Here is a 14,930-nt window from a genome sequence, read left to right on the forward strand (position 1 = left end):
ATGAGGGTGAGACTCTGGCCTGATGAAATTAATGCCCTTAAAAGAAGAGGCATCAGAGAGCTTGTACTCTCTCTCTCTCTCTCTCTCTCTCTCTGCCCGACCATGTACAAAGAGGTATGTGAGCCAAGAGCAAGATGGCAGTTATCTACAAGCCAAGAATAGAGACCTCAGAATGAAACCTGCCTTGCTGGCACCTTGATCTTGGGACTTCCCAGCCTCCAGAACTGTGAGGAATAAGTTTCTGTGGTTTAAATCACCAAGTCTATGGTACTTGGTTATGGTAGCCCAAGACAGACTAATAATACACACTTGTACACATCATGAATGCTTTTGCCTTTGACACAAGGGAGACCAACACATACTAATCTTCAAAGCTAGCATGGGACTTATAAAAGACAGATTTCCTGATAGGCAACTCCATGATGAGATACCTTTATAGCGAAAAACCATGAAATCAGCAGATATAAGCAACATGGAAAGGCAGGGACTTTTACTTGTTTAGCTTTCCCTGTGGTATCTTCAGCACCCAGAACAGTACTTGGCATGGAGGAGGAGATCAATAAATATTTGATGAAGAAATAAGTAAATGAATGAATGTGCTGACATGCAGATTAATAATGGTTAGAACTAAACTTTGCAGAGGATTTGGGGGAAAAATTTAATTCCTTTCCAATTTGTGGGAATGCATTAAGCAGTACATGTTGGGATGAGAGGGGAATCAAGGGGAAACTTTAAAGATTTAGGAAGGGAATCATATAAGTAATATGATTTTTTCAAACAATTTTAAAGTGCAAACGCTTATTTAGTGACAAATTAGTAAAGCCAAAATATTAATTGGATGCTTTAAGGACTTTTCTCATTTCACACACCACTTATCGTTGGTTAAAAATACTTTATTTCACATGTGATGACATGGCTCTAATCGGAAAGCTACTGGCAGTCAAGTGCCTTATCCAAGGTCAAGTTGCCTCATCATTCACACTATTTACAAGTACCTTAAAGTCCTCTGAAATTATGTAAGAGAGAATACGAAGTAAGCACTCATTTAAATGATACAATAAAAATAAAGATTAAACATTTTAGAATAGAAAAACTTATTTAAAATGTTGATAAGCTAAAATCTGTATTAAAGGTTAGTAATAAAAATATTTTAGGAAATAGTTATTAGCTATTAGAATAGTTTTAAGAAATACATGGTTGGGGTGCCTGGGTGGCACAGTTGGTTAAGTGTCTGACTCTTGGTTTTGGCTCAGGTCGTGATCTCAGGGTCATAAGATCAAGCCCCCTGTCAGGCTCTGCGCCCCACATGGGAGTCTCATTGAGATTCTCTCTCCCCCTCCTGCTCCCGCTTTCTCTAAAATAAAATAAATAAATCTCTAAAAAATAAAAAAAAAAAGAAAGAAATGCGTGGTCATATTTGCAAGAACATGGATCAAGTCACTACTGAATAACATCTAATTGGCACCCCCAATTTTTGTTCTTTAAACTTTTTTTTTTGCTTTTTGTTTTTTGTCTTTCTTTTGTTTTTGTTTTTCATTTTCTTGTCTTTTTTTTATTATTGGTTTTGTCACTTTATTTTTCTTTTTGATCTTATGATCTTTTTTTTTTTTTCCTTTTTTAGGATCTAATTTTCATCTTGTGGAATTGCTCTGAGATGGAACAATATTCCTGGCTTCCAGTGACTGAGATTACAATGATGTTGCCACCTTCCTCTACTTATCTAAACCTGCTCCTAGAAACACCGAACTGACACCCCCAAAATTCTCAGTCTTCTCTCCCAAGTCACTTTCAAAGAGTTGTCTCCCACACAGGTTCACAAACACTCCTTTGTTATGCACAGCTCACAGTTCTAACTCTAGCCACTTGGGCATGCATGTGGGCTGTCTGGGTGAAGCATGGAGGAATTCAGGAGATGCTCCTGGCTGGGGGCCTTTGGGAGGTTTGAAAATGGAAGGGGCTGAGGGGTAATGGTGTTTGTTAGGTGAGCGCTCTAGCTGTGAACTCCCATAAGCTGATGACTTTACTCTTTTATTGCCACAAATATCATCAGGCTGCAAAGAAAAAGGTCAACGTGCTCCAAGAGGGAAAAAAGATAGCTAGAAACTCCTTTTATCTCTTCACCTATTTACCTCAAACCAAACTATTAAAAAGGCTGAGAGGGAGAGAGATGTGAAAGTTGTAGCTACTGACGTCTATGTATCTCAAATCCACCCAGGTCTCCTATGTCTTCGGGGAAGCTGCTGAAAAATATCAGACTAGAAAGTCAGAAGTATTTTGCTAATCTCAGCTTTTCAATAAATTTGAGATTAGAGAGAATGTTCTTGATCAGCATAACATCTGCTGTACTGGTCTACAGAGACATGTGTCTACACAGGTACAACAGAGCACTATTATCATAGACAACTGGTTGAATCCTACCAACATTTGTTAATGAGATGAACTGTTAAGAAATGTGACCTGAATTATAGACACAGGTGAGAGAAAAGGCAGAGAAAAAGGGGGAGAAGAAAGGATAACAAAGAAAAAAGAAATAAAGGAGATAGAAAATGCTTATGAGTGCCAAGAAGACACACCTGGAGATTAAAAGCAAAGCCAAAAGAAAGGAATCAGACTGATTTGGAAGGCCATCAGGACTGCCAAAAACAAGAGGAAAACACTCCAAGTGCAAGCCATTCTGTGATTTTGAGCTTGTGCATTTATCAGCGCAGGGAACTGACTGAATGCACTAAGGAGATAAAGTTCCTCTGAATTTAGAGAGAACCACTGCCTCTGTCTAGATGACATAGGATTTTAACTACCGGGTGCTCAGATAGATTGTAAACCACCAAATTATTGCCTAGGTCAGAATTCTGCCATGCAACATGCATCAAAGATATAAAATTATCATTAGTACAACTTATGATTTAGAAATAGACCCAGAGAAGAAAGCTTTACACATCTAACCTTTATTACTAGGGAAGAACTGACTGAGAATGTGAAATCGTTGCGATGAGGAACCACCCGTCGCCACTAAAAGCAGTAAAAAACAGATGTTGAATCAGAAAAATGATTCGCAGCCTAAAGAAAGCTGGCAGGTACCAGCAATGAGAAGAACTGAACAAAACACAGAATATGAAAAAGGTGAGGTATCATAAAAGATACAATCATAATTGAGGGGCAAGAATAAAACCTGTTTGACAGAGAACACATACAAGGAATAAAAATGTCCTAATGTAGTATTACAAAGTTTGGAATTCTGTGTTAGAAACAAATGAACTAGAAATAGCTCAATTTGTATGTGACACATCTTGCCACCTTTAAACCGGTAAAATCCAGTTTAAAAAGCAAAATGCATTAACGCCATCAAATGAAATAAAAGGAACAAAAAGGACCACAAATGAATAAATCAGGTGGGAAATAAACAAAAAATGGCTACAGAGAAGGTCCAAATGTAACTGATAACCAGAAATATATTCCGAAATCAGGGGAGGGAAAAAAAAAAAAGAAAAGAAAAGTAAGTAGACTTGTGTTACAGTCAAAAAGAGATATGCGACATCTGGTAATTTGGAATAAATATAAGTCAGCAGGTCTGAGAGACATGCATCTTGTTATTAAGGGAACTGGCTTTAAAAAACAAAACAAAACAAAAAACTTACCAAAACCACTTACAATCATGTTTGAAAAATCATGAAGAACTGAGGAGGTACCAGAGGATTAGAAAAAAACAAATGAGGTACCAATCTTCAAAAATGTAAGAAGTGTGCTTCTGGTGATTACCGCCTGGTAAGTCTAACTTGAATCCCTAGTAAAATAATGGAACAAATTTTAAAAGAATATTAAAAGAAAAAAAATTCCGTAAACATTTAGAGTTTAATGAGCTCATGAAGAATAAGTATGGAGACTGCTTTATTTATTTTAAAACATGCTTTAAAATGTTTATTTTTAGGACAAAATTACGAAAAAGGGGGAATAAAGCAAATAAATACATTTAATGTCTTTGGGTTTTACAAAAACATTTATACAAATTTCATAAAATTTTTATTCTAAATTATATTTCTAATTGGGGCTTAGTGTCATAACATAGGGAATAAAACACATCAACAAAAATTGAAAAGAGTTAAAAGATGTAATGTAGGATAAATAGCAGTGAATCAAGTTAGGAAGTGATTTTCAGAATGGGTACTGATTGAGCATTACTTAGAATCTTCACTGATGTCTGGGAGGATGGATAAATAAAAAGATAATAAAGTAATTAATTTGCATTTGTAGATGACAGCAAATGTGAAAAGAATGGCTACAGATAAGAATATCGAAATAACTCCCAATACTGGCTATCAAATGGGTAAAAGGAAAATCAACAGGACTCAAAAGTGTGAAGGGGACTATTGGGTCCAAGGTAAACCATGTGTCCAGAACTATCCCAAATATTTACCCATGCTTTATCGTTTCTTTCCCACCATACCTCCATGTATATATTATTATCTGCATTTGACAGACGTGTGTAGTGAGCCTCAGAGACGTAAGGGAATTTGCCCAAAGTCTAACAGCTAGTTAGTTACTGGCAGAGCAAATTTGAACCCGGGGCTATCTGAGTCTAAAGTCCATGTGCTTTCCACAAAACCATGCCATCTGCCTTGGAACCCGCAAAATGATTTCTGCATGAGTGAGAAATCTGAACCACAGACATTCAAGGGGAGGAAGAAATGTAGAAAGAGACAATGGATTAAGAAGGAATAGTCAGACAATAGGCAAAAAACTGGACTGCACGATCTGACAGCAACAGAAGAAAACTTGACAAAGTGTCCATGGCCAGAGCAGAGAACTTGTTTTCGTTTTTAACTCAGCTCTGACAAAACCACCATGGAGTTGAGAACGCTTCATTAACAGAAAGACGGTGACAGAGTAGAACACTGCAAAGAACAAGAAGAGTCAAAGAATTCTACACATATAAAGTTGGCTAAATAAAGCGAGAAAGGCTTTGTGTCACATGAGCAGTGTTCAAATACACAACCATGAGGGAGAGGCCTTGCTCCGCCACAGGCTATTGCAACCTACGGCCATTCAAGCCAACGGAGATCTCTAGACAGATGTAAGAGAAGGGAAATTAAGATTAGAATTACATATCGAAGACACTTCTTTGGAATCAAATTCAGAAGACCATGAATTAAGCATTTTTAAAGTTCTCCTGAAGTGAGAGTAGATAGCCCTAAAAGGTATGCAGAATGTAAGCTCTTTGAAGTCAACAGTTTTGGGGCTTTTTTTGTGGTTGTTTTTTGGTTAGTTTTGTTTTCTGTTTATTTGCCACAGAGAGCAGCTAGCATACCTAGGTACCTGCTAAACTTATAAAACACTAAACATTACAGAGTTTCAAATTCTACCAACTAAACACCAAGACTTGTATTATGGAATTGCATTAACCAGTTACCAAACACTAGACAACCAGTAAACCTTTTTTTCATTTCTTGGACTCATATAAACCAGGTAAAGTACCTTGTCAAAAACAGTAGCTGTGAGAGTTACAATTCAAGCTCCCAAGCTGTCCGGCAACTGGATCAGAGAGTACCAAGGCCAAAATAAATATCCTGGAGCTTCTTGTCGAAGAACTACCAGTTGCAGGGGCACACTTAGGCCTAACATCTACAGCATCATTTCAAAGCCTCAACTGGCAGAAGCAGCATCCTCACTGCTACCCAATCACTTCAACAAGATGTTCAAAACAAAACAAAGATCTTCATAGAAGAAAATGAAAGTTAATCTCAAATACAGCTAACAAGGACAGTTATTTTTAAAGGCAGCATCTCAGACACTTATTATGCCAGAGGTTCTAACTCATAAAACTGCAAATCACTACATATAAGAAATGTGTACCATCAAATGCAGCCCAATACCCAATGTGAAAAGGTTTCCAATATGAAGCCACTGACAATAGTATCTTTCATAAGACATCTGAAGAAAAGAAAGGGTGTCTGTGAACTATATTTCCTTCCTGGAATATTCTGGTCAAAGCGATAGATATGTCTCTAAATCCCGTTCGTCATTTAAATCCAACCGCCTCCTTTGCAGCACGATCACTATCAGGAAAAGAGAACTCATAAATTCCTGCAGCCTCTACTCTTGCATTCTGTATGTGGAAAGACCTCTGTGCATTCATTTTCACTTACTCTATGTTAATAAAGTTCAAAAAGCAGGTGCATCAAACACGGGCTGTGAAAGAACAAAGCTAAAAGGCTTCCAATTTGGGGACTGGAAATAAGAATCTGAATGAAGTCTCCAAATGATCCAGAACAGATCCAGAAGTTTGGCATCTGAGGACTGACACTGTGCAGACACTGGACACTACAAAAGACAGAAAAATGGAATAAAGCCTTATCTTCTCCTACCATACCAAGGTTTTCCAACTCCTACATCTATGATTTCACAAAGGAGAAAACAAAATCTCCAAGCAGAAAACAAAAGCAAGCACTGTACACTTTGTGCTTGTAAGACCAGAGCATTTATTATGTTTCATACCACTTTCTCCTATGGTGTATCTACCCAGTTTCATCTTCTCAGCAGGAGCGCACAATCCTACTGTGGCATCCTGAAGTCAACTACTCCATCTGATAAATTTGTTCCAGAGCACATAGAACTAATCTACAGTTTCTTTACCCTTTAAATAAAAGTGTCCTGTAGGCTGCTTATGGATGAAGTCATGCCATGACCTACCAGTTAGCAAAACAAATGGCGGATGGATTCTCTACAATTTGCAAAGAGTGGCCAATAAAGACTGAGAGGCAGGCTAAGAGAAGGGGTCAGTTCATCCAAGAATGACACACATCTAACCCCTAGAGTAAAACTTGGCAGAAACTCTGTGAAAGCTGCACAGAAACATTCACAATCCTTTACACACAATCCTGTGGCTCCTGCCACAGATACTGCAGGAAACTCTCTGCAAAGGAATGTGATGGCCTAAATTCAGTTTTGCTAGTACACCTAGGGTAATCCTCTGCTTTTTCTTATTAAAAATAAGAAAACCTTTTGATCTGTGATGATGTACTGATCAAGAACAACTTCGCTGCCTGGTTTTCCTTCTAATCCAAGATAACAATACCCCCTTAAAATCCAGTACACCCTGTCCCACACCATAACTCTAATACTAACAGGGGATAACCCTAGAGAAGGTGGTCACAGACTGCATCTAGCTCAAAGACATGTTATGTTTGGTCTGCAAAGCATTTTTTAATTGGACCAGTTGGCAATATTTTAAAATAAGACTTCTGATTTCTCTTGACAGTATGAAGGTCTGACAACACATGGCCCACACTCACGCATGGCAATGATCAGTTAGAGCACATCAGCAAAACAGCTCCCCCTTTTTAATATGGGGCACAGGCTCCAGTCTAGCAGAGCCATGTCCCTCTCAGCTGTGTTGTACCTGGCCCTCTCACTCATTCCCATTGTCTGCCTGCAGCCCCTCTAGGCATTTGAGTTTGTAGAACCTGACAAGTGAGAAGTATAACTGCGTGAGGAAGAGTGATGAGTGTGGCAGACAGAAATAGCACTACTCAAAATGAGACCAGCAAGCTAAAGGGAAAAGAGAAGAACGAGCGGTGGCAGGAGAAGGGAGAAGTGGAGGAGGAACCAATGGAGGGCAGAAGAAAGGGAAAGGGGAGGCAGGGGGAAGAAGGGGCTATTTCTGCCTTCAAAGAGCTTACAGTCTAGCAGAGGAACACTGGACAATTTCACAGCAACAAATCGATGAATGCCAAAACCATGCACCAGAGAACAAGTCATTTTGAAATAAAAAATAAAGGTCATGATAGAATGGGATGGATTTAATAGGAAATGATCTCCAGACTTCTGAGCAGGCAAGGTCATCAATCCAGATGGGAAGAGAGGAGGAAGGTGGACCTTTTAGATAAGAAGAAATGTTAAAGGCAACGAACACACATGGAACCTAGCCAGGTCTAGACAGGCAGGGATGGATTAGATGATGGAATGAGCAGGCAGAACGATGAGCTGATTGGTTTAACTGGAACACAAATGCAGGGGGCACAAAGACCAGAGCAATGCTTGATCAAGTGATGTTTCAGACATGCACAGGATTCTGTAGGCATTTATCTCACTGAACCTCAATTAACACCTCATGATCACTGAGCACTTGTAGAGAAGATAATATTTCAATCGAGCATCTTCTTTACAAAGCTAGCCTGAAGATCAAAAAGAATGTAGCAGAGTAATGACTAGGAATTTGTAGGCTCCCTCTCTGTGCCTTGTTTATGAGCATATCAATTTGAGGAAAAAAGCAGGCGATTCTTAAAGAGAAAAAAAGGACACATAATGAAAAAAGAAGGCCAAAGAAAAGAAAAACAAAAAGCAGACAGTAAGTTAGTTTGAAAGCATCGAAAGCATATGCTATTAGCCATAGCTGAATATAACTGCCTCCTGTCTGGAATGATCCCCAGATAATTTTCCTGTTCTAAGTGATGTCATATCCAGAGTGCTTCAGCTCACTCATTTACATCAGCTACCACTTTCTAATAAGCCTTGCTGGGCTCCCTGCTGCTGAATTTGCTTACCTGAGGTTTCTGGAAAGGGTTTCGCCTGGAAGACTCAAAGGTGGGATACATTGGCCGGGTTGATGCCCTCTGGGCAGGATCCTGGCACACAAATCCTGAATGGGGAACGGCAAACATTAAAACCTGCCATTTTCTAAGAAATTAGCAGGTTTAGCTGTACCTTTTCTTTAGGTATACAAACTCAGTTTCATGGTCACAAATATTACAGAGATCCAACCTCAGGAGGATTAGGCATGGCTCTCAGACACACACTCCACTTGAACTTCAAACCATCAAAACTGGACAGCACAAGAATGGAAAATATGCAGATAAATCAACCTTCCTTGTTGGGGAGCTGATTCTGATTGAAAAAGAGATGTGGATTTTTGATGAACTTCAGAGTAAAAGTGCAAACCACCATTTAAAAATACACAGTTGTTTATAAAAACAAATTATTTTAAAGTGGCCTCCTAGAGGGTGACTGGAAAATAATGTTGTTTTTACTGGGAGAACCCCAAAGCAGGTGAGGGGTTCTGTCCTGTTACAAGGTCTACTTCTAGAACAGCTGAAGGTAGTGTCCTGGCATCTTTCGAAGTGGGCTTCTTAGATTATCTGTGGCTTAAGAAATTAGGTGTGCGCTCATTTCACTTCCTAAAAAGCAGACTCCCATCCAGGGAGACTAGAGTGGCTAAGTTTTACAGCATTTGCTGGTACACCAAGTACTATTTCATTTCAAATATATTTTGTCATGCCTTTTTAGAGTACTTAGGAAACGACAACAAACCCACAATATACCCACCTGACTTCCCATCTCCTTTTCAAAGTTTTGGCTTATCTACTCAGAAAGGGATTTCTTCCTCGGGCCGCCTTTAGCTATAACTATTACAGGAGGGGCCATGTTGACACCAGTGGAGACCGCCTAGTGGAAATATAGCCAGTCTCCTTTGTAACAAAGCTGCTTCAGTCAGGCGCACTCTCTCAACTCAGAAAAATAGACTTTCTCCAGACCTTTGCTTAATTCTCTTCCTCGGCTCATAATTCCTGTGCCCCAGGAATTAGGTCTCAGCCCTAGTTGTGGTTCAGCCTCAGGACAGGATGGAGCCAGGGGGAGTAGAAACATATAAACACTTGCCTGAAAATATAATTTTTCAGTACAAAACATTCAGCATGGCTTAAGAACTGCCAGTTGGCAACACCTAGAGAGCCTGACAAAATGGATGCTCTGGTTAACTTTTATGTGAGTCTTCAGAAAACACTACTACTCACCTACAACAGTGAACATATCTGAAATCATACTGGCTTTAATCTTTAGGTCCAGGGGTGCATCACTAATAGAAAAGAGAAAGAAAGGCCAATCGATAATGTTATAGATTAACAGAATAGCTACCCCTAATGGGCCTCAATGTAGCAGAGCTTCCAAATGTCGATGAGAAGCAACACATAAAGCACATCAAACCCATGGAAAAAGAAAAAGAAATCTGGGCAAAAATACTAGAAATAAAAGCCCACTGTTAAACTCATCCTCTCTAGGGCAGGTCCAGCACCAAAGTTGATTCCCTGACATGCAATCTTTTTATTCCAAAAGGTCTTGTGCAATTCAAACTGTGTACAAGTCAAGAATACTGCTTCATTATCCCTGCGGATTTTAGAGGTTTAGACTTTTAATATGCTCCTTTATGAGTGTGTCCATCATTCAGATTATTTTTTACTGCTACAATAGTCAAATCACATTCACACGCAAGAGAAGAAACCCTGGTCATCTTTGTACTTTTTTTAAGGCTTCATTTTCTGTTCTAAATCAATCTTCTTAAGCTTTTAGGCTTGCAAACGAGGGCAAAAAAATACAAGTTATACCAAAATATCACCAGATGATGCAGCAGGAACCCACATGGAAACAGAAACATGGACTGAAAGCTGGAAGCCTCCCTGTGGCAGTGACTGCCATGTTGGCCTTGGTGCTGAGGTGTTCCTCCATGAACCAGATTACTTTGGCTACTGGACCAATGCATCATTCTGGGGATCTCTAACAACCTATGATGCACCTGGCTGGGCAATCTGCAAAGAGCTTACTTAACAAAAGAGTGGCCCAACATCTGAAGCATCTCTGTGATATCTAGCTCTATACCTTACTATTGGGGTTAAGCCAAACTCCCACCCCATGAAGTAGTCAATCTGTCTTTATTTGATTACTTGGCATTTTGCCAACATTTTTCATCCTTAAAAATGCAGCTGCTGGGTGGTCTCTAGCATAAATCTCTAGGGTTCTCTAGCTATTTAGAGAAGTATATGGCTAATAGAAACTCTGGCTACAGCTGCAGATATAAGCACAATCCTCTCTGGTATTGAAAAATATGTTTCTTTCATTCTTCTAAACAATAGATAGGTTAAAAAAAAATTTAAGATTGTTTGAAGTTTTTAGACTCTAATCTTAGATGGAGACCAGAACATAGAAAGGGTAAAAGGACCAAATATTATATATACTACCCTAGGCCCAGGTCTATACCTTTACAGTATATGTGGATTTGAGCCTCTATAAACCTTTAGTAATAAAGGAAATATAATACCTCATGTATTTCTTTAGCCTTAGCAGAACACCTACAAAGTTAAAAAAAAAAAAAAGAGAGAGAGAGAACTGGAAATAAAAATGAACACAAGAAGCATCCCTTAGAAGCTTAAGAAGATAGTTAGAGATCACAAACTGACTAGTAAGATAGGGACTCGTGGTTACCATCTGGAGCTTAACCACATGTCACAAATTCCTCAAATTTAGAAATTCTAGTCATTTCTACCCAATATAACTAGGGTAAAAAATGTAGTGCCAAGAGAAATGACTTTTTAAAAAAGTGTTTTAGTGCTACTCATCGAAGGTTTGTCCTTTTCTAGTTGATGGAACAGACTACTTACCAGGCCAAAGAAGGGGAGAGATTTACTTCCAACAACCATGGCTTCAGAGTAGAATCTATGAGCACATCAAAGCCATAGAGTTCTAGAAATACAACATAACACAATACACAAGATCATTTTCTACGTACAACTGAACAAAAATCTGGAAGACTGAATCCAATCAACTCCCACTAGAGGCTTAGAAATTTGGTGAGTATAAGTAATGAGTGGAAGTAGAAGCAGAGAATCTTTCAAGTTCAAGAGAAATTAATCAAGCTCTAGAGATAATGAGATAACAATATTTATAAAATCCCACTGTTTTTATCATCCACTCTATTGACATTCCTGAGTTCTACACAGAAAGTGACATGACCTCTAAAAGTTAGCAAGCATGATTCTTCTGTGCATATGGGTAAAAAAAAAAAAAAAAAAAATGTTGGGAATGGGAATGCAACAAGTGCATCCAACATCAAAGCTGCTTTGGGTTTGTTCTGGATTGTCCCACCATATTCTGAAAACAGAAATATCTCCTGAAGGTATCTCCCTGAGGCCCTTCCATTGCATTTTCCTAAACCAAGATCTTGCTTTTGCAGCCTAGGTCAAGAAGATAGCTAAGTGTAAAATATATGTATTCTTCCCCTCTCCTATGGTTTCAATTTCCCTTTGAAGACAGAATATAAAGTATAATGGCCCAACACAGAAAGACAGAAGAGAAAGGAGGGAGCCTGTGGCAGACAGAGCAGGACTGTGACAAGCCATCCTACACCACTAGTATCACTGAAAAGGGGAAGGAGCCAGAGACCAAATTTCTATGGTTACTGGATTCTTTACTGATTCTCTTCCCTAACTCTTCAACTGTTGCAAAGAGCAAACCAAGAACATGAGCAGGCTTCTGTCCCAGGATGCAAGGATAATATGACACTAACTTTGGAAGCTCAGCTGGCAACTTTTACTCTTATCATTAATGAGACCCTCTCCACAGTCCTCTTTGGTATACATAAATCAAATATATCTGACTTTCAGAAGTCCCACTCATTCTCAAATTTCCCACTCCGTGTCCCTCAAATAAACTGTCTACATCTTCTTTCCAAGAGAAAAGATGAGCTTCCTTACAGTTCAACCAGAGGTCACAGGCCACAGCTCACACCTATAAAAACACAACCAGGTATCTTCCAGAAACTCATTTTGAAACAAATGTCTTTACTTTAAGAAGGATTCTCCCATTTCTCAATCCTCTCAAAAACACAGAAAAGTAAATGTAAGTTTCTAGAAAGATGGTGCCAAAGACTGTCTTTTGAACAGGAAGTCTGATATAGGACCAAGAATCCTAGAAGGGGAATCTAGAGACCTGGATTCTTCTCATGACTCTTACCATTTATTCACTGTGGAACTTGGGGAAATCATTTCTCTCTCTGATATTTCTTTAGCATCCTTTCATTTCCTTAATCTTCTCTATTAATCACTATCTGTCAATACCTATATACTCAGTAACTTTGCTATGTCCAAAATTCCTATTTATGCAACACTGATTAGACAATCATAGTCAAGTTTTTCTCTCAGGAAAAGCTGTCATGAATAAATTTGCTTCCATAGTACTTCTTTAGGATTCAATTTAATTTGCAAAAATAATCACAAACCAAAAGAGAGTCTGAGAAAGGATTTACCATCATGTAACTACACAAAAATCAATTCTCTGTACTTTAAAATGTAAACGAAAGAAAGCTCCTTCACCTATCTCTTTTAGGTAACAAATTCATAGCTTTTGTGGACAGTACATTCTTCTGAATATTTTACCTAATCTTCAATCATCCCACAGAATATTCCCCTTTTAATCTGAAAAAAAAAAATCTTTTGTGATATAGCACTAAAAAAGGCATTTAAAAAGAAAAACTTAATTGCAAAATCTACAAGTCCATGTTAACACTACACAAGCAAGAGCATAGGATTCCACTGTTTCATAAAATGGTGTGTTTTATGTTTCATAAAAATAATTCATAATTATTATTATTATTATTATTAATAGTATGAGGAACAGGGTAAGAATAATGCTTGATGGACATGGTGACCAAATTTGCAGCATCAACCACAAACGAGGACAAACTAAAATCAGAATGACAACCAATGAGTCCCATTATTTAAACAGCTTGCATTAAACAGCCAACACATTTACTTGACTATTTCCCAAATTTAGAGGCAAATTCCAAGAATCTCAGTTGAAAGGCTGAGAACTAACATTCTGGGAAGAAAAAAAAAAAATAACCCAAAGAGAGAAAACACCCTTTGCAGTGCCAACTAAATTTTTACCCAGGTGAATAAAACCCGTCAGTACTAAACAATCTCAAAATCAGTTCTGGCTCTGACTACACCTGTACATGCACAAGGCTTGGATCTACTACCATCTAAAAGTGGGCTACATTTGGGATAGCATTACAACCCAGTGCAAAGCCCAGCTCCCCTCAGAGGCTAGAACTGGAGGGGGCGTTGGGGGCGGGGGGCAATGGTAAATGGTATGAAAAAACAGCATCTGTATCAGGTTTATCTCTTAAAATAATCGACTCAGCTTAAGAAAAACAATTTCGGCCCTTGGCAGGCTACAAAAGTCCTTATAACGACCCTTTTAACTCATGACTGGTCTTTTCCAAGGACATCCAAGATTTTAAGAGGTAAAAAGTAGGTTGTGCTGAGAATATTAAACTTCACCTTTAATATTGTGTGTTTTGGCAGCAGAAATGTGAAATTCTAGAATTTCAAAAACTCAGTATCCAGGATGAGATAGAGCAGTGTTCCTGTCATTACAGGGTGCAGGCAAGCTAGGTCTTTCCCATTCTGAGGGCTACTTTCTTTCTTCCTCTGTGTTGTCTTCATCCTGATAGAAGAGCAAGTATTTTCAAAGGACTGTTGCTACCACCTTGTTCAACAATGTTTCCTTAGGAAAATTTTCTTTCTTGAGCGGTATTTCCTTCAGCCCCCAGCCAAACCAAAACAAACTTGAAAATATTCTAGTGACTAAGGGAGAAGAAGCCTCGCTCCACCTCTACTTTACCCTTGGTACCCTTACCTCCCTATTTCTTGGATGCAGCTTCCTGAAAAGCAATCTACACTTAGCTGCCTTAATCTTCATTCCCCAACCCCTAAGAATTTGCTTCTGCTCCCATTCTCTAAGTCAGTGACTGTTCTCACTGTGATCACCGAAGGCCACCTTACTGCGAAGCCCAAACATCTGAAACTGTTGACCACCCCTTACTTATTGGAACTTTCTTCTCCCTTGGTTCCAGGACACTGCTCTCTTCTGATTCTCCTCCTCCTCTCATTCCTTCTCTTCTGCCCAGCTATTCACTGGTAGGTTTGCTCAGGGTGGCATCCTCCGGGCTCTTTCCTTCTCAATTCTACTTCTCTTCTTGGGTGATCTCATGTATTCTCATGGCTGCAATTAATATGATGATGATGACATTCAAATCTATATATCTTTAGTCAAGTGTCTCCTGGACACCAAATCCATAACTCCAATCGCCTTCTAGACAACCTCACTAG

The 14,930-nt window shown here is 38.8% G+C and overlaps 1 protein-coding gene across 25 annotated transcripts in view; it reads right to left on the reverse strand.

Annotated features, from left to right (window-relative positions):
* Positions 1-14,930, reverse strand: part of TTLL5 (tubulin tyrosine ligase like 5) — a 276,731-nt gene that overhangs the window by 199,347 nt on the left and 62,454 nt on the right. For 24 of the 25 annotated variants that reach the window (XR_003515953.2, XR_003515950.2, XR_003515947.2 and 21 more), the window contains 3 exons: positions 11,421-11,502; positions 9,783-9,844; positions 8,538-8,632 (listed from right to left, as the gene is read on the reverse strand). Coding sequence is in view for 18 of the 25 variants with exons in the window: in XM_027572090.2 (XP_027427891.2) it covers positions 8,538-8,632; positions 9,783-9,844; positions 11,421-11,502 (239 nt within the window). In the remaining 7 variants the exon portion in view is untranslated. The remainder of the gene's footprint in view (positions 1-8,537; positions 8,633-9,782; positions 9,845-11,420; positions 11,503-14,930) is intronic. The other variant, XM_027572089.2, reaches the window with a different exon arrangement.

Source organism: Zalophus californianus, chromosome 6 (genome assembly GCF_009762305.2).
Source record: "Zalophus californianus isolate mZalCal1 chromosome 6, mZalCal1.pri.v2, whole genome shotgun sequence".
NCBI classification, from domain to species: Eukaryota; Metazoa; Chordata; class Mammalia; order Carnivora; family Otariidae; genus Zalophus; species Zalophus californianus.